Below are 18,487 nucleotides of genomic sequence, written 5' to 3' on the forward strand. Positions count from 1 at the left end.
CAGCCATCACATATTTATATTTTTGTTTATTTTTTGTGTCCCCATCAAAGCATTACTCTCAAAATGTTAAAAACACAAGTCTCATTCATAAGTGAACACATCAAAGCTATTTAGCATGATAACAAAGTCAATTTGAAATAAAATGTTAAAAACCTGAGATAAAAAAAATGCTGAGATAATGCTAAGATACACTAATTAATATTCTAAGGGCAATAAAACTATAACCTGAGGGGGTGTAACATGGTTTACAGTGTACGTAGCATTTGTAATATAATCAGTTGTGCAACAAAGTTCCATATCCCTAATTAGAGGACCCTATCGGGTCCTCTAAATAAGGTGGGCTTATTTACATGACAATAAAAGGTCATGTGACTATCTGTTTTTTTTTGCCTTAGCCAATTTTGGGATACATATTTTAATGTCCCCATCCTGACCCCCCACTAAATGTAATTTACATGTGCACTGCCATCTATGAATCAGAAAAGGTCTGTCTGCCCTACAAGCCGCTCAAATAATAAAAATAGTGACAGGATTTGTAAAACAAGGTAATAGGTTGCCTAATGAATGTTTCCATCATTATTAATATTTAAGTAGGAAAACAAGGACTTTCTGTCAGCATCTGTTGTAAGCAGGATTCTGAGTGGGGAGTGAGGCTGAATTATATTTTTTCTAAAGCCCCTATCAACACTATGAGTTTTGTTTGGGAGGATCTATTAACAAATACTGAGAAAGTCAACAGAGTATCACACATTTCCCTTGTCCTCGAGAAGCTTAATCATGTTGAGGTCTAATCGATTAAAACAATAGGAAAAAACATGCGGTTGATCAGAATTACATTTAACTATCTGTTAAACTTCCAATAGGACTAGGAGAATAATGATGGTTGAGAAGGTACTTCCATCTTCCACTTTGCAGAAGGGGTAGTAACTGAGTTGTCTAGAGGAATGGTACATACCATTGAGCTAAGGTGTGTCCCCTAAAAGACCTAACCCCCAGGACCTCAGAATGTAATTGTATTTGGAGACAGAGTCTTTAAAGAGTTAATTAAGTTAAAATGAGTTCACCAGGGTGGATCCTAACCTTCTATGTCTGGTGTCCTTTTAAGAAGAGAAGATGAGAACACAGACACAGAGAGGAAAGGCCATGTGGAGACGCAGGGAGAAGGTGGTTATCTACAAGCCAAGGAGCCCTCGAAAGAAACACACCCTGCCAACACCTTAATCTCAGACTTCTAGGCTCCAGAGCTGTATGAAAATAAATTTCTGTTATTTAAGCCACCAAATGTGAAGTAATTGTAAAGGCAGGCCTAGCAAACTAATATAGTAGGACTGAAATATGGAGACGGATTAAAGAAGAAGAGGAGGAGGAGGATGAAAAGGAGAAGTCCCACAGGAAAAAAAAAAGAGTACAATAAATAAAGAGGTCAAAATGAGGATAGATATAGATGAGGAATAAAGTTTTGAAATGGGAGTTTACATTAGTGAAATGTATCCACAACTTCCATTCTAATAAATAAGACTTTTTTTCAGCATCATGTCCTAAGAGAGAAAAACCTTTTAACCTCCACATCTTTATCCAAAACTTACTTCCTCAGAAATGTTTTCCCCACCACCCTTTCTGAAACAGTGTCTTCCACCCCAAGTCATTCTCAAGACTTTTATCCTGCTTTGTTTTCTTCATAGCACTCAAATATGAAATTAAAAAGTTATTTTTATAGTTTATTGCTGGTCTCCCCACACTAGAATGTGAGTTTAGTAAGATCAGGAACCTCACCTCCCTTATTTACCACTCATCTCTAATACCCAGGACAGTACTAAATATAAATATCTATATAAATAAAAATACAATGTAAATATATAATGAATGAATTGTCCTGAGAAATGAATCAGGAGAGAATTTCTTTGAGAGGCATAGAAAAGCCAAGAAGAGAATTCTGGTGAGTGGAGGAGTAGGATTCTGCCTGACTTTCTCTTGTTTTAGGTGTGGTAAATCTGAGGCCTTGAGAAACTACAAACCTTGTGCAAGGGGGAAAGTAGAGGACTACCTAAGAGCAAAAGAGAGAGACTTGAGCGCACCACATGCAACATGGATACACATGCGTGCGCGCACACGTACACATACACTTACCCAGACGTACCGTATTAGCTCCATGTGAAAGGGAAAGTTGGACACAGGGCAAAGTCTGAAAGTTTAAATACTTAAGCATTCTTTTGGGCAGCAAGCTAACATTTCATGAGGATAAATGTATAAATAAAATGCTGAGGAGTGTCTAAAATAATATATATCACATTATTCTGTTACATACATTACAGGTCACATGAGGAAACCGAAACTCTCCTCAGCCCAGCCCACATACAGGGAACACTTCAGGGCCGCTCACCCACTCACCGTGGGTAGGATTGGCAACTCTGACACCAGAATGAATAACTACCTTTGTTCTGCTGTTCTTTAATTTTCTCTGCCATTTTAATATGTGCATTTTAATGGCCATTGTTTTTCTAATTCATGTTAGGTTTATCGTTATTGCAGTTAACCTCACATTTACTTTGGCTAGTATCCTTCTTTGAAAATCTTTGACATTTCAGTTGGTTTTGATTGGTCTTTTTGGTCACACTCCATTAATAATAAATTTGAATGGTGCTTTTGAGCTCACAAAGAATTCATGTTATCTTTAGTGCCCTTGAATGGCTCTGTGGGAGAGGCAGAGATTATAGTTTCTATTTTATAGGTAAGGTAACTGGGGCTGGAGATAAGGTACTTACCCAAGGTCGCAGACTTGGAGAATCACAGAGCTACAGCTCAATTCTGGTCTTTTGGCTTCTCAGATGCTTTTCCTATGTGACATGACAACCATTACTAAGCCAGCTTAGCTGGCAAAGACCCAGTATCCACACCCATTCTACATGTTTATGTTTATGTATATTCCACACATTATCAAATAGAAATGAAAGAGAACTCAAAACATTATTGTGTTCTGCATCCTCAGAAAAAGAAAAAAAAAGAAAGAAACCACACTCCCACCATTTCTTCCCAGCAGGAACTCTGAGACTCCTTGTTTCCCCTAGGTGTTTGGATAGCATTACACAAATCTAATGTTCTTTTGAGTGATTTGGGGAGAACCACCGCACCACTTTGACCACCAAAAATATCCTCAGGGACAAGAAGGAAATTAGTAAGGATAAGTCAAGCGGTAAATTCTAACCAGAGCTCCTACATAAATATTCAAGTTAAAACCAAACAAAGTTTACTTAAATAAAGTCAAAGAAATGTTGCAGATGGCAGACAGAAGGAGGTGGTTTTGGGGAGAGAAAGGCCAAGCCTGCAAGAGGAAATAATTGTAGTAAAGCAGGATCCCACTGGGCCTTTGGTAGTCAACTAGTGTTCTTCCAGGCACTTTGTCTTCTTCCGGTTTTCCAATGTTTCAGTAGATTGTCCGGGTTGAAACATCATTAAATATAATTCAACACATCCCCTGAATTGATGGGTGGAAGGGTGAAGGGCCAAGCATTCTAGCTTATTAAAGACATCACCACAAATTTAGGATGTAATGATTAAATTAATTTATTCCCAAAGGTAGAATTAAGTCCCAGTTTATACATTACCAGATATTACCACATATTTCTGGTATGGATTAACACTTTCACCTCTCTAGTGACTGCCTTAGACACTGAATGTTAAAGCCAGACAAGACTTTGGAGAACGATCAAGTAGTAGTTTTAACAAATGAAGGAGTTGAAGGGATCTGTTCAGATACACAAACCTGGGATGACAATGTCTCAAGTTCTGGTCTTCCGAGTGAAGAATATAAAGAATAGTTGTGTGTGTAGTATGCTGTAATTAGTGTCTCAAAGGAGTGTACCGTATGTGCATATTCATAAAATATATCTGGAAAAAATGCGAAGAAAAATGGAGAAAGTTGCTGATTCAAAAGGAAGGGATTTTAGATACCAAAGAACAGAAGTGGAGGGGAAATTCACTTTTTTTCTGGATATCCTTTGCTGTTTATTAATAGTTGACACATCTGTCACTCCTACCATAAGCTCCCGAGGGCAGGGCCCACTGGCCATACTATAGTCTTTTTTGTAATCCCTACGTGGGTTTAGCCTTGTTTTTGGTAAGGATTCAATAAATTATTGTTAAGTACTTACAAGCAGATGTTCTTTTTTCACCTGAAATAAATTTGATTATTCTTCAGTATAAATCAGTAATAATCCTGTGGTTTTATACAAATGCTTTATGACATCCATTCTTAGGACAGAAAATAACAGCTTTATATCTTCTCCCATTTTATCAGTACATAAATTATTTAGAGTCCACTTGAAATAAACAGTTCTTGAGACTATTCTTACTTATGAAATGGAGAAATTTTTATAAATCAATTTGCTGACAGATGTTTCTTTATTTTTCCCCCTAGTTTGTATATTTAGAAAACCTGTAAAGCAATGAATTTTATGGTAGGGATTCTTTAATTCAATATTTTCTTAGGTGCTTTTTATTAAACAATTCTTCTGTACCCTGTTTATACTCTTGGCACTACTTTTGAGTAGGATATTGCAAAGCCAATGCACATTTTCTAAGAAGTGGAAAACTACGCTCAAGAATTAAGTAAGGCAGCAGCAAAGAAAATAAACTCTCAGGAGAATGGGAACTAAATTATTTATAGACAGAAGTTTATTTAATTGTTTTCCAGGAGACACATTAAAAATCTCCGTCTCTCTCTGTGACACACACACGCACGCACGCGCGCACGCACGCGCGCGCGCACACACACACACACACACACACACACACACACACACCTCTGCAGCATAATGATGATACTCCACTTAAGATTCAGATTTTCATTAAGTCCCTTAATAAGATTAAGTTGTGAGAGCAAAATAGGTATCTGGTGTTAGCACTGGGGATGAGTTACCGAACAGACTTCAACATGTACCACACTTGCCCTCTAGTGTGTGTTTGCAAATACTGCAGTTTCCTGGGCTGTTGGGTCTTTAGCCCTGGGCATTCTCAGAGGTCTTTTCGAGCTTTTTATAAACAGATACGTAAGCCCCATTTATATTTATTCTGTCAACTGCTAATTTGCAAAGGGTGTTATTAAAGGGATTAGAAACAGTTTATTCTTGAGTACTTAAATGTCTCTATCTTATTTATACAACTAATTTGCTTTGTAAACTCCTTTCTTTCATAATAGTACAAAGATGAACTTTAATGGACTCCAGAGACAATTAGCCAAATTCTAAATGAATGACTTCACAGTATTTAAACAGAAAAAAGAAATGGCATCCTTGTGTGAACATAATCATGATAATAATTTTTATAGTGACATTTCTCAGACTATCACATGAAGAACCTTTACAGTTCAGACTTCTGCATTTGTATTGTTGTTTGCTCTTTAACATTTATATTTATTTGTGACCACACTAAAGCAGCCAAAGGGAATCTGGCAGATGAAAAACCTCAGCCTCTCAGTATAAAACCTATAAATTATCAACTGTTTCCATTTAGAATAAAATTTAGCCCTTACTAACCAAGCCTGATTTGCCACCAAGTTTGTCTCCTTTTGGAGAATCTACTTTATCTGTTAGGATTAAATTCAGTGCTAATGTATGCCACCTCAAATAACTGCGTTTTAAAGAAGGCAGTAGACCTTTATTTCTCTCTTTAATAAACACATTCTAAATTTAAGGATCAATATGATGTCTCCATGGCTGAGGAGATATATTCTCTCATTCTCTCATATATTCTCTTTATATTCTCTCAACCAGGGCTGAGGTTTCTTCTAGCATGTTGCTCCTGAGGGCACAGCTTTCACCTCATGGTCCAAGGTATCCCATCTGTTTCCAGGCAACAAATCCACATCCTAGCCAGCAAGAGGCAAGAAGGATGGTGAGGAAGAACATGCTCACTCCCCATTTAGGATCCTTCTTGGAAGTTGCACCTGTTACAGCTACCTGTTACAGTTAGGGAAGTTGTACCCTAGGATCCATCTGGCCAGGACTTTGTCACATGGCCACACCTGGCTGAAAGATCTTCGTTCTAGGCTACTCTGTTCCAGCTGAAAATAAGGGGCTGAAATACTATGGAAGAAGGCAGAATCAATATTCAGAGACAACTAGCAGTCTCTCCTATGACCTATCGTTCCACCAATCGCCTTCATTTACAGATTCTACTCTCTTCTGTTTTTTCGTTTGTTTAACTTTTCTTTGTTTTCTGTTGAAAAGTGAGGTCTTTTCACTTGCCTCCACTCATGAAGTTCTGATAATAAAGACTGTTTTATTTTTTCTCTTCTTCCTTCTTTCTCTAAATATACTACAATCAGTTGACTTGCAAGCTTTACCATGTTGGTGCGTTCCTTCCTTTTACAGGTGATGGCTGTGCCACCTGCCCCCCTGCAGCTGCTGGGAGTGTTGCTTACCATTTCCCTGGTCTCCATTAGGCGCACTCAGGCTGGTGCCTACTATGGGATCAAGCCGCTGCCTCAAATTCCTCCTCAGATGCCACCACAAATTCCACAATACCAGCCCCTGGGCCAGCAAGTACCTCACATGCCTTTGAGCAAAGATGGCCTTACCATGGGCAAGGAGCTGCCCCACATGCAGTATGGCAAAGAGTATCCACATCTACCCCAATATATGAAGGAAATTCAGCCAATGCCAAGAATGGGCAAGGAAGCAGCTCCCAAGAAAGGCAAAGGTAATGCCATCCTCCTGCACTGTAACAGAACAGCAGCGTTCCAAACCCTCAACTAGGAGATTGGCCAGTAGGGAGGACTAAATTTTAGAAACTTTTATTTTAGAATGTATTACAAATGTTAACTAAATGCTTACTGTTTTCTAAACTCTATCCTTGAAAAGTTTAAGTCTTAAGATACAGACAAAATTACCATTTTATGTTGTGTTTCATTTCAGCAGCATCAAATGGCAGAAAACATATTTAATAACAAGTAGTTTATTTCTTCATTCAGTACATATTTGTTCAAACATTTGGCAATTATTTAATGAGCATCTGTTTTTGTGCCATTTTTGGACTATAGTGGGGGAAAAGCAGTGAAAAAGCAGAGAGGTAACCATCAGCACTCTGAATCAGGAGAGCAGTGTTGTATGTACCTGCTGTGCATTTTTTTAAAAAACCATATGAAAGCATTTTGTGAACTAGGTGCTAGATAAATGCAAGTGTTTTTAAGACTGCTTAAATTAAATTACTACACATGTCAGTAAGTCCATCGACGGAAGGAAACGAAGGAGTATAGACTGCATTTAGAGGTGATACCTGAAGACTTCTTCCATTACTTTTTAGGCATGCTCATTAGTTATTCACCACCTGCAAAATGCCTACCACTGTGAGCAACACTTGCTTATAAATTCAGTGGGTTTATCTGGAGTTATAGAGAGCCTAGCATTTGTAGGAAATGAATGGCATCAGAGTAGCAACTTCCTTTGAGGAAGTGGAGGTCATATCACTGGTCCCTGCAAAAGCAGGAAGCTTTACTACTGGAAACAAGTGGATTTAGCACTAAGAGGCCTGGATGCCCAGAGGCCAGAAATGAAGGAGACCTAGTCTTTTAAACCTCTCTGAAACTACTTTTCTTCATCTGCAAAGTAAGATTGTTGAGGGAATTTTTTAAAAATTACGTAAGATAAATAAAAGTGCTAAGTTAATGCTAAGGCACTGTAAAAACTTTTGAGTTGCTACAGCTGGTTATGCAACAAACCCTAAGTAAGAATAGAGTGGGTTTCAGGCTAGACACCAGAATTCATGATGAGGAAGAATCTGTCCCACGCTCTCCGTTGATATATTAGCTACACAATTCGCTGCTTAGAAATAACACCCCAAGACTAAATTTTCAGGGATCATTTCTATAGTTCCTCAGAAATAACATGCTTTCATAGTACTCTAAAAATATCTATTAGCATAAGAGTAGTATTCGCAATTTTTTTCTCTTTAGGAGCTGATATTTTATTATGGAGATTGTCTCAGCATTTTGTTTTCATCCCTTTCTTTATTGGCCTGCTTTTGGCACTTCCTGCACTTATTCAGATGGAAACCAGATTTCAGTCAGGGAACCTGGAAAAGAATATGAGTCCTGTGCTTCCATTTTGTTTCCTAACAGCATCTCAGTGAAAAATACAATGGTCAGAATTAAGATGTGACCACTGGTTGAAATAAGACTTTAGAACCATAGATTTCATTTATGTGTGTTATCCATTACTCTCAGTAGCATGGAGGAGGCGCCCCAGAGTTAGGTTTTTCTGCAAGGCACAGCATTATCATTTATAATAACATATGCTTTGTATTTTGATAACAATTCAAGAAAGTATAACACCTTTCACGTCCGTTACCTAACTCTGTGGTGTAGGTGTATTATGCTCACTGTACAGATGCGCAAACAGAGCCTCTGATGGCTCAAGTGACCCAATGAAGATCTCAAGGGCAGGAGGAAGAGCTGAGCTTCCTTCTCCTCATCCCAGCTCTATTCCGTGTCTACAATGCTTGTCATTCTAAAATCCTGAATATTTTATTCACTTTTTCCGTTTAAAAACCAAATTCACAAATGAGAAATAGCATATTAAAGAATGAGCATTTAAGCCTTAGAAAATTTACAGTACATGAAATAAATTAATCAAATCTCTTTGACACCAGAAGACAGAAGTGGAAGATGTTATTAAACTGCCAACCAAATAAAATGCTTTGGAGTCCATATAATGACTTTCATCATCCACCTCACACTGTATTTTGCACAAGAAAAATTTTTTTGCCATAAATTAATATATAAAAAATCAAGGACATGGAAAAATGTAACAGTAAGTAGTACAGAAAATTTTTTTTAAATGGAGAAATCCAGTATTCCTTAAAATACACATTTTCACACATACACCTAGAAAATGGAAAAATACATGTAAATCTTCAGTATGGTAATATTTTAAAAATATTTTCATTACTACAAAATAGAATATACATGTGATAAAAAGTTTCCAAGTAGTGTAAAAGTTGTGCAATAAGAAGTATCTTCCTATCACTTCAGAGCGCCAATCTTACTTCTTATTTTTTTCCAATCTTACTTTTGAAAGGTAATATTAACAACAGTCTCATATGTATTCTTCCTAAATTTTTGCCATGGCTATATAGTATACATGAATATCTGTAAGTGCTTCATACTTATGCAAATAAAAGTTTTATACACACACACACACAAAGAAATATACATGTACATGTCAAGTGATCATCTCTGAGTAGTGGGCTTATAAGCAACCTTGAACTTTCTTTACCTTTTTTTTAAATTTTCTAAGTTATATACAGTGAACACACCATAATATCTCCATTTTATATTTGGAAAAATGTCTCTTTATTCCTTTTCAGCTTTATCACTTAACCAATGCTAGTAAAAGTAGCTGAAGATATCAGTTCTCAAAAAACTATCTCGAATATGTCAAAGAAATTATCGTCTTGATTATCCTTTAATTACTGATCATGTACAGTCCTGGAGGATGACCACAGTATGCCTAGTCTTACTTCCCAATAAGTAATAGGCAAATGTGCCAGAACTAAATAATCATTATCATGACTTCCTTAAAATGAAGGATAATCTCTCTCTTTCTCTCTCCCCCCGCCCTTTTTCTCTCCCCCACTCTTCTCCCTCTCTCCTCTTTCCCAGTAGAAATACCATTAGCCAGTTTACGAGGGGAACAAGGTCCCCGTGGAGAGCCTGGCCCAAGAGGACCACCTGGGCCCCCCGGTTTACCAGGTCATGGGATACCTGGAATCAAAGGAAAACCAGGGCCACAGGGATATCCAGGGATTGGAAAGCCAGGTATGCCCGGAATGCCAGGAAAGCCAGGAGCCATGGGGATGCCAGGGGCAAAAGGTGAAATTGGACCCAAAGGGGAGATTGGGCCCATGGGGATCCCAGGGCCACAAGGACCTCCAGGGCCTCATGGACTTCCTGGCATTGGGAAGCCAGGTGGTCCTGGGTTACCAGGGCCACCGGGTGCAAAGGGTGAGAGAGGACCCAAAGGACCACCAGGACCTCCAGGCCTTCAGGGTCCGAAAGGAGAGAAGGGCTTCGGGATGCCAGGTCTGCCAGGCCTGAAGGGTCCTCCAGGGATGCATGGCCCTCCTGGTCCTGTCGGGCTTCCAGGAGTGGGCAAACCAGGAGTGACAGGCTTCCCTGGGCCCCAGGGTCCCCTGGGAAAGCCAGGTCCTCCAGGTGAACCTGGGCCACAAGGCCCTATTGGGATACCAGGGGTTCAAGGACCTCCTGGGATACCTGGAGTTGGAAAACCGGGCCAGGACGGGATCCCTGGCCAGCCAGGATTTCCAGGCGGCAAAGGGGAACAAGGACTGCCAGGGCTGCCGGGACCCCCAGGCCTTCCCGGGGTCGGGAAACCCGGCTTCCCAGGACCCAAAGGTGACAAGGGCATAGGGGGTGTTCCTGGGGCTCTGGGACCAAGAGGGGAGAAAGGGCCAATAGGTGCCCCGGGAGTCGGGGGTCCCCCGGGAGAGCCAGGCCTGCCTGGAATCCCAGGCCCTATGGGCCCTCCAGGTGCTATCGGTTTTCCCGGACCCAAAGGAGAAGGCGGGGTTGTAGGGCCACAGGGGCCGCCAGGTCCCAAGGGTGAGCCCGGGCTTCAAGGCTTCCCGGGAAAGCCAGGTTTCCTTGGTGAAGCAGGGCCCCCTGGCATAAGGGGTTTGCCAGGTCCCATAGGGCCCAAGGGGGAGGCTGGGCATAAAGGTTTGCCAGGGCTCCCTGGTGCTCCAGGACTGATTGGGCCAAAGGGAGAACCAGGAATCCCAGGGGATCAGGGTTTACAGGGCCCCCCAGGCATCCCGGGTATTGCAGGCCCTAGTGGCCCCATTGGACCACCTGGAATTCCAGGACCCAAAGGGGAACCGGGTCTCCCAGGGCCCCCTGGATTCCCTGGAGTGGGGAAGCCCGGAGTAGCAGGACTTCACGGCCCCCCAGGAAAGCCTGGTGCCCTGGGTCCCCAAGGCCAGCCTGGCCTTCCAGGGCCCCCAGGCCCTCCCGGCCCCCCAGGCCCCCCAGCTGTGATGCCCCCTACACCACCTCCCCATGGAGAGTATCTGCCAGATATGGGCCTGGGAATCGATGGAGTGAAACCCCCCCATGCCTACGGGGCTAAGAAAGGCAAGAATGGAGGGCCAGCGTACGAGATGCCTGCGTTTACCGCTGAGCTGACAGCACCTTTCCCGCCCGTGGGCGCCCCGGTGAAGTTTGACAAGCTGCTCTACAACGGCAGACAGAACTACAACCCACAGACGGGCATCTTCACCTGCGAAGTTCCGGGCGTGTACTACTTTGCGTACCACGTTCATTGCAAGGGGGGCAACGTGTGGGTTGCTCTGTTCAAGAACAACGAGCCCATGATGTACACGTACGATGAGTACAAAAAGGGCTTCCTGGACCAGGCGTCGGGGAGCGCAGTGCTGCTGCTCAGGCCCGGAGACCGGGTGTTCCTCCAGATGCCCTCGGAACAGGCTGCGGGACTGTATGCCGGGCAGTATGTCCACTCCTCCTTTTCAGGATATTTATTGTATCCCATGTAAAAAAGAAAAGAAATAGAGATTTAATAGAAGAAAAGAAAATGATGCACCAAAAAATCCAAATGAAAACCGTAATTGCTTCAAAACATTTACACATAGTTGGAAAGTTATATTTAAGTGAAAATTTGAACCATCATGTACAAATAAAAGTTAAGATGCATGTGTAATGCTCTGCACAGCATCTTGTAATGGAAAATGATGGGACAGATGTATGTATCGAGTGCTGACACTTGTGTTGTACCCACTGGAATCATATTAGCTGTTGTATGTTATGTGCTTTCATGATAACCTGCTTATTCAGATCAGTCAAAATACTTCAGTAAGAAAAATGATAGCTAATGAAAGTCACTCATATTGTTTACTTTAAAGTATTTATAAATATGGCTTAAAGAAAGGTCAACGATAACACTTATATACCGTATTTACTTGCATAATTTCCTCTGTATTCGTGCAGATGTTTTGCCATGGAATGTAGGGGAGGAGTTCTGCAGTGTCACTGCCCCGTGGGAGGGGCATGGGAGGGCTTTAGTTGCAAGGGCTCTTCCTCTCCCATCAGAGGCTGTGTCCTTTAGCAACAGGAGTTCTACTCAGAACTGTGTGTCTAGTGTCTCCAGAAGAGCCAACCAACCATTGTGTACTTCCTCAGCGCCTGCTCTGCACCTAGCCCTGGGTGAGACACTTTTGTGGGGCTTAAGACAGTGCCCCACAAGCAGCTAACAACCAGCTGGGAGACAGGAGCAGTAATTAACTCACTTATTTCTCAATGGTCTTGTTTCTTCTTTCTGCTACTTTTTCCTTTTTTCTTCCCTCTATGTAATGTCCACTATGCCCCAAGTAATGTAAATATCTGGAAGTCATAAGGAAAAAAAAATAACCCTCTTCCCCCATAACTTTCCAGTTGTGTGGAATGCTTTTTTATTAAGAGCAATTATTGTGTTTACATGCATGTAAAAATCCCCTCCTTTGCCTATACACGCAAAGGAGGGGCACAGCAATGTATTTTAGTAGCTGCTGGGTTTTGAAGAAATCTCCCTGTATAGTACACGTGCAAATTGGTGTGTCATCTGAGGTTCCAAAATCAATATCCAAAATCCAAACCAACTTTTATTTGGGGGTTGTAGAGGAGAGTGCAGATTTTCAGAATTACATAGGAAAATAATCTTTTTCAAAAGATAATTTCTCAAGTTTTAAATTTAAAAGTAGATGTACTACTTCCTGGTGAGGTAAAATTATAGGAAAAGACCTGTTTCTTTAGAAGCAATGTATGGAAGAACTTCTGCAATGTCAAAGGGCAATAATAGCTCTTGCTTTTCATGTCACCCCACACTCAGCACAAGGAAAGAGTCAATAAAAGTTTAAAGGGAGAAATAAATATTATTCCAGGTTTTCACTTAGGTACACACTAACTGCTTCCGGCACTCAAATCTGGTCTCAAAACACAGAGCATTTTGACTCAGCTTTGAATCTACTGCTGTCACTAAGCCACTGGGGGAAATACTGTGGGGTTATAGGGGTGGTATCTTGTATCTTTTCCTCAATATTAAGAATGGGGAGTTGAGTGGATAGTTACAGATGGATAATGACACAAATAAGTACGGTATAAACACACTTAGAAATGTGTCTATGTCAAATCTGAGTCATTTTAACCATCAAGAAAAGTCTCCGCAACCTAGTATCTGTCTCTTCCCTTATGTGGTATAGGAGTCCTATTTTTTCTCTTCTTAAAAAGAGAAATGGGTTCATTATAACAGGGTTTCTTATTCACTGCTAATTGTACGACAAAATTTTCCCATCAAAAAGATATCTCACCCAACCTTCATTTTCAAAGCAAACAGCATTTATGTTGCCAAATATCCTTTGGGTTGGTCTTGAGGATCCTGGTTTGGAGCTGATGACTATGGGGCAATGTGGATCCTTTGGGCTCCTTCTGCTGAACAGCTGCGTTGGAATGGCTTGGAAGCAAGTCAGATCAACTGATTTGTAAAACTGTATTTATCTGTACATGTATGGGGTTTTTATTTCCACCAAGTAAGAGAGAAAGTACCTATTTAGTTAAAACCAAATTTCACTTTTCAAAATACCTTCCAAGTTATTTATTGGTTGTTACTTGCCTATATGTGTGTGTGTGTATGTATGTGTGTATATTATCAGGCATATGCTCCTAACTTTTAGGTAGGGGAGGAGCAAAATCTATGCCACATACTGTGTATTCTAAAATGGTGCTAATCTCAGAGCAAGTGAATTACTCCATTTAATTTAAAAAAAGAGTTTTAAATAATTATCTATGTGTCTGTGTTTCTCTTTTGAGTGCTGCACATCATGTGAACACATTAGTGTAAACCCAGAAGAAACAACCTGGCATTCTAAAGTGTAGGGATAGTATTATAATCCCTATTTAATTCAAAATCAGCTAGAACTTTTTCATGTACAAAGGGCCCAGCTGGCATTATTGCTATTTAAATACAGAGTTTTAAGCAGTGTGACATCCCACAAGGGTAAAAAAAGTGTCTGCGGTGGGTGACTGTTCTCAAATATTTCACAGAATACCATGGGCAGTGAACAGACTGGTAACTTTTTTGAGTTTCCATGATAGATTTGAAATTTGTCAATAGCAAATCATTTTTGTATTTAAATTTTTGTACTGATTTGAAAAAAAAGTCTTATTAAATATCTTTAAAAGTATGTTTCTCATCTTGTTCATATCACTCAGCTGTCTGAATTTCGTAACACTTTTATTCCCCCCACGTATTGGTTAGCTGCTGAAACAGAGACCTAAAACAGTCATTGCTTAAACAGGACAATTATTTCTCTCTGCCATAACAGCTCTAAGCATACGCAGCCTCCGATTCACGTGGTAGCTCCAGACAGGGCCCCAGGTTCCATCTACCGTGTCCCTTCTTCCCCAGTTTCACTTTCCATGTTTTCAGTCACATGGTCAACTGCAGTCTGAAAATATTAAATGGAAAATTCCAGAAAATAAACAATTCATAAGTTTTCATCTGCATGCCATTCTGAGTATTGTGATGAAATCGCAAGCTGTTTTGTTCTGTTCCGTCCAGGACACGAATCACTCCTCTGTCCAGAGTATCCACGCTGGATACAGCACCCACCCTTAGTCACTTAGTAGTCATGTCGGTTTTCAGAGGGGCTATCTGGGAGAGACCACCTTCACATAACTTTTATTATAGTAGATTGTTATAATTGTTTTATTTTATTAGCAGTAATTGTTGTTAATCTCTTACTGAACCTGACTGATAAATTTTATCATAGGTATGTATGTATAGGAAAAAACAGTATATATAGGGTTTCAACCATCTACTGGGGGGTCTTGGGATGTATTCCCACAGATAAGGGGGGAATACTGCGTCTTGTTGTTCTTCCACCTCACCTCCACGCCCTGGGCTACCCAACCATCAGAGCTATATAGCAGTCAGTGGGAAGGTGAAAGAATGAGGAAGGGGAGGGAATGTTTCTTTATGGACTCAGCCTAGCAGTTGCTTAGATAACTCCCCTCCGCACCTCATTGCTTGAATTTAGTCAAACTGCCACAAGTTGTGAGGGAGTGTGGGAAATTGAGTATTAATTGAGGGTAACCGCATGCCCAACTAGAAATCAGGGGTCCTACTAATATGGAAGGAGGGAGGACAGATATTAGGGGACAATTAGCTGGTCACATCTATTATAAAAGAAAAAACTGCCACAGACCTCTTTTCTCCCACAATCTTCATATATTCTATTATATTTCTCTTTGCCACACTGGAGCCAAATATTTTGAGGGGAGATGGTGGTGAATGGAGCTACAGAGTAGTAGCAGACCTGCTTCAAGATCCTAAGGGTCTTAATAAGTATCACTGATAAGGAAAGAATTCTTTTGTGATGACTTGTCAAGCTCAGAATGACTGTAACTTAAAATGTCTAGAATACTATGAAGAGATTATTCAAATCATGCAGTATGCAAGTATGTAATGTAGCTCCCATCTGTGGCTGGTTAACTCACTTGCTTACACCATCAATCTGGAAACTCAAGACCACAGGTTCCATTTCCATAGAGCACAATTAGTTCTATTTCTTTCTATAGCCAAAGACTCATAATAGGGACCAATCATCTTGTGTGCACACAGTGTTGGTCACAGAAGTAAGTGGAAGGATAGATACAGGAGAGAGGTGGGAAGAAATAAAAGGGTGGAGTTCAGAAGGCTGGACAAGCAGGGCAAATCCATCATTACAATGGGTCTAGTGTAACCCGTTACGTTAAAACAAAACACAAAGCAGCCTCTACTTTGTGCTTGACATTACTACGGCAATGTGAGGGATGTAACAGCAACAGAAAGCATGACCCTTCTCCTTAAAAAAAAGAGATATCATCTATTTGGTGTACATCAAGATGTTCGTTAAACGAGAAATTGACTTCAAGGTAATGTACAAACAAGTGCAGGGTGGTCTGATGCCAACTAATGTAGGTGTGCTACAGAAATTCAGAAAGAAAAAGGCCATTCTGTGTGCTTCCTGCTTGGGAATGCTCTCTCTGGCTTCTCTGCTGCATAACTCCTCTTCACCTTCAGGACACAGCACAAGCACCACCTCTTTTTCCTGCTCCTCAGATTTAGTCACCTTCTCTCACTTGGAACTACCCTGCCTTGTACAGTCTTCCATCCCTTCACCTTTCCTGCTTAGTAATAAACTGTGTTTTACTCTCCTGTTAGAGTGTAAGCTTCTTGAGAACAGGCAACTTGTTTCTTCTCTGCATCCACAGCCCATCACAGAGTGCTGGTCCAGTACCAGGTCTGAGAGAAGAATAAATCTCCCAAGGCTGCAGTGGGAGGCAGTGCCACACTCGATGTGAGGTGTGACTGAATCCAGCTCTGGGATTCCAAGATTATTCAGAAGATTATATATTCCAAGATTATTTAGATGTTCATTGAGGGATGAAACCTAGTCTCAGTTTTTTTGGAGAAGACAATTTTTGTTTTTTAAAAAAAAATTTTTCCAAGTCACTAACAGTTTTATTTTTAATAAACTATTGTTGAACAGTTCTATATTTATAACAAAATTGCAAAAATATTACATGTAGTTTCCATAAACCTGCACCAGTTTCCCCTGTTATTAACATTTGCCATTCAGAATGCATTACATTTAGTCATCATTTCTCTTTAGGCTCCCCTTTGTTATAAAATTTCTCAGACTTTCATTGTTTCCAAGAACTTGATAGTTTTGAGGATCACTGGTCAGGTATTTCAAAGAATTTCCTTCAGTTAAAATTTGCCCAATGGTTACCTCATGATTAGACTGGGGTTATGATTTTTTAGAGGGGAGAAGATACAGAGTTTGCCATTTTTTATCACTTCATATCAAGAATTCATTGTATCATCATGACCTACCCAATCTTTGTGTCTTTACCATATGACTGGCATATTGTATGTCATATTTCTGAAGAAGATGATTTTTAAACAAATATTCATTGATTTGAAGAATTCAGTTGGATGGAACACATGGTATTCCAAGAGGAATAGCCTCTCCTCCTCTAAAGACTGAGTAGGAAACTCTGTGTGTGTGTGTGTGTGTGTGTGTGTGTGTGTGTGTGTGTCCGCCCTGGGGTGGGGATGGGGCAGGGAAGCTGAGATAAGGACAATGGCCTAACTAGATCCTCTGATCTACTTAAGGACTAGGAAAGGAAGTCGACTTACTGATTTAATAACCAAAGGAGAGTCCAGTGATGCAGGGCTTTACATATAGGAAAGAGACATTTATATTTTATGAAATACACAAGAAGAAGACATTATAGGTCCTTAAGTTGGAAAACTGTAAGAAAATGAGTATTTCAGAAAAATTATTTTGATCAATTTTTGGAGAAGATACAGGTAGTACAAGAGGAGAGATCTGAACACTCCAGGAATGGGATGAGAGGTTGATGGTGAAAGGTCCTAACCAAGCCTGAAGAGTAAGAGCCAGATCCCAGGCCAGATGTTAGGCTTTAAAGACTGTAAAACAATGGAGCTGTCTCAAGGGTGAGGAAATAGAATAAAGAGTGGAAAACTGAAAAGATATTTGCAAGAGTGAATTGAACTTGGGGACAATCCAAGGATGGCCTTACGAGGGAACAGGCCGCTTGTTCCAAGGGTGGTTTCTTCACATCGCTACACTTGGAAGACAGGGATGGTGCCACTGACAGAAACATGTCATCCAGCAGCAGAGCCTGCTCCAGGCAGGGAAAGAAGACACTCCATTTATTTAGAGTCTTGACTCCAGATGATCATTTGGTAGGAAGATGACAGGGGAGCCATCATCCACGAGACAGACCTGGTGATCTCAGCAATAAGAGGGAGAAAAAAGACTGACTAGAATTTAGTAGCACTATTTGCAGACAAAAATTATTTAATTGCTTTAAAATCTCCTTTTTTACTTACTGCAGGAATTTATTTAACAAATCCTATAGATACAGCAAAGGTAAATGTCATCCCAATCTAGATGGAATTACAAGTAATTCAAATATACAGGGCCAACACAGAGTATAAATCAATCATGTTTTACTGTATTTCACAAAAAAATTTTTCCTGAATGGCCCTCATTACTCTAAACATGCAAATGTTTATGCTCATGCTATATCATGAAAAATATCTATGGAGGAAGTGTTAAATAACTTTCTTTTAACAAAGACTTAACAGAATTTCTGATGCTTTCTTTCATTTTCAAAACAAATATTTGTGTGTCAGGATAAATTTTATCCTCAAACAAGTTATTCTTTACGTCAAATAGTAGTTAATAATTTTTATTATTAGAAATGTTTTTGCTAAGTCCTGGAGATAAGTGTAGTGGAATTTAAATCAAAAGTGGGGCACATCAACCCTTTTTAACAGGTAATTCAGAAGTTTCTCTGTGTGTTACTAAAGCACAGGACCACCTAATCAAATTTTCCTTCAAGGCATCC

General features: G+C 40.3%; 1 protein-coding gene across 2 annotated transcripts in view; it reads left to right on the forward strand.

Moving 5' to 3' along the window:
• Positions 1 to 11,801, forward strand: part of COL8A1 (collagen type VIII alpha 1 chain) — a 160,353-nt gene extending 148,552 nt beyond the window's left edge. Inside the window, exons 3-4 of one of the 2 annotated variants that reach the window (XM_054577356.1) lie at positions 6,369 to 6,696; positions 9,656 to 11,801. In XM_054577356.1, the coding sequence (XP_054433331.1) occupies positions 6,372 to 6,696; positions 9,656 to 11,565 (2,235 nt within the window). In that variant the 5' untranslated portion in view covers positions 6,369 to 6,371 and the 3' untranslated portion in view covers positions 11,566 to 11,801. The remainder of the gene's footprint in view (positions 1 to 6,368; positions 6,697 to 9,655) is intronic. The other variant, XM_054577357.1, reaches the window with a different exon arrangement.
• The last annotated feature ends 6,686 nt before the right edge of the window (positions 11,802 to 18,487 follow it).

The sequence above is a fragment of the Pteronotus mesoamericanus genome, unplaced genomic scaffold, assembly GCF_021234165.1.
Source record: "Pteronotus mesoamericanus isolate MK-2021 breed Mesoamerican mustached bat unplaced genomic scaffold, CSHL_Meso_final contig_42, whole genome shotgun sequence".
Classification (NCBI taxonomy): Eukaryota; Metazoa; Chordata; class Mammalia; order Chiroptera; family Mormoopidae; genus Pteronotus; species Pteronotus mesoamericanus.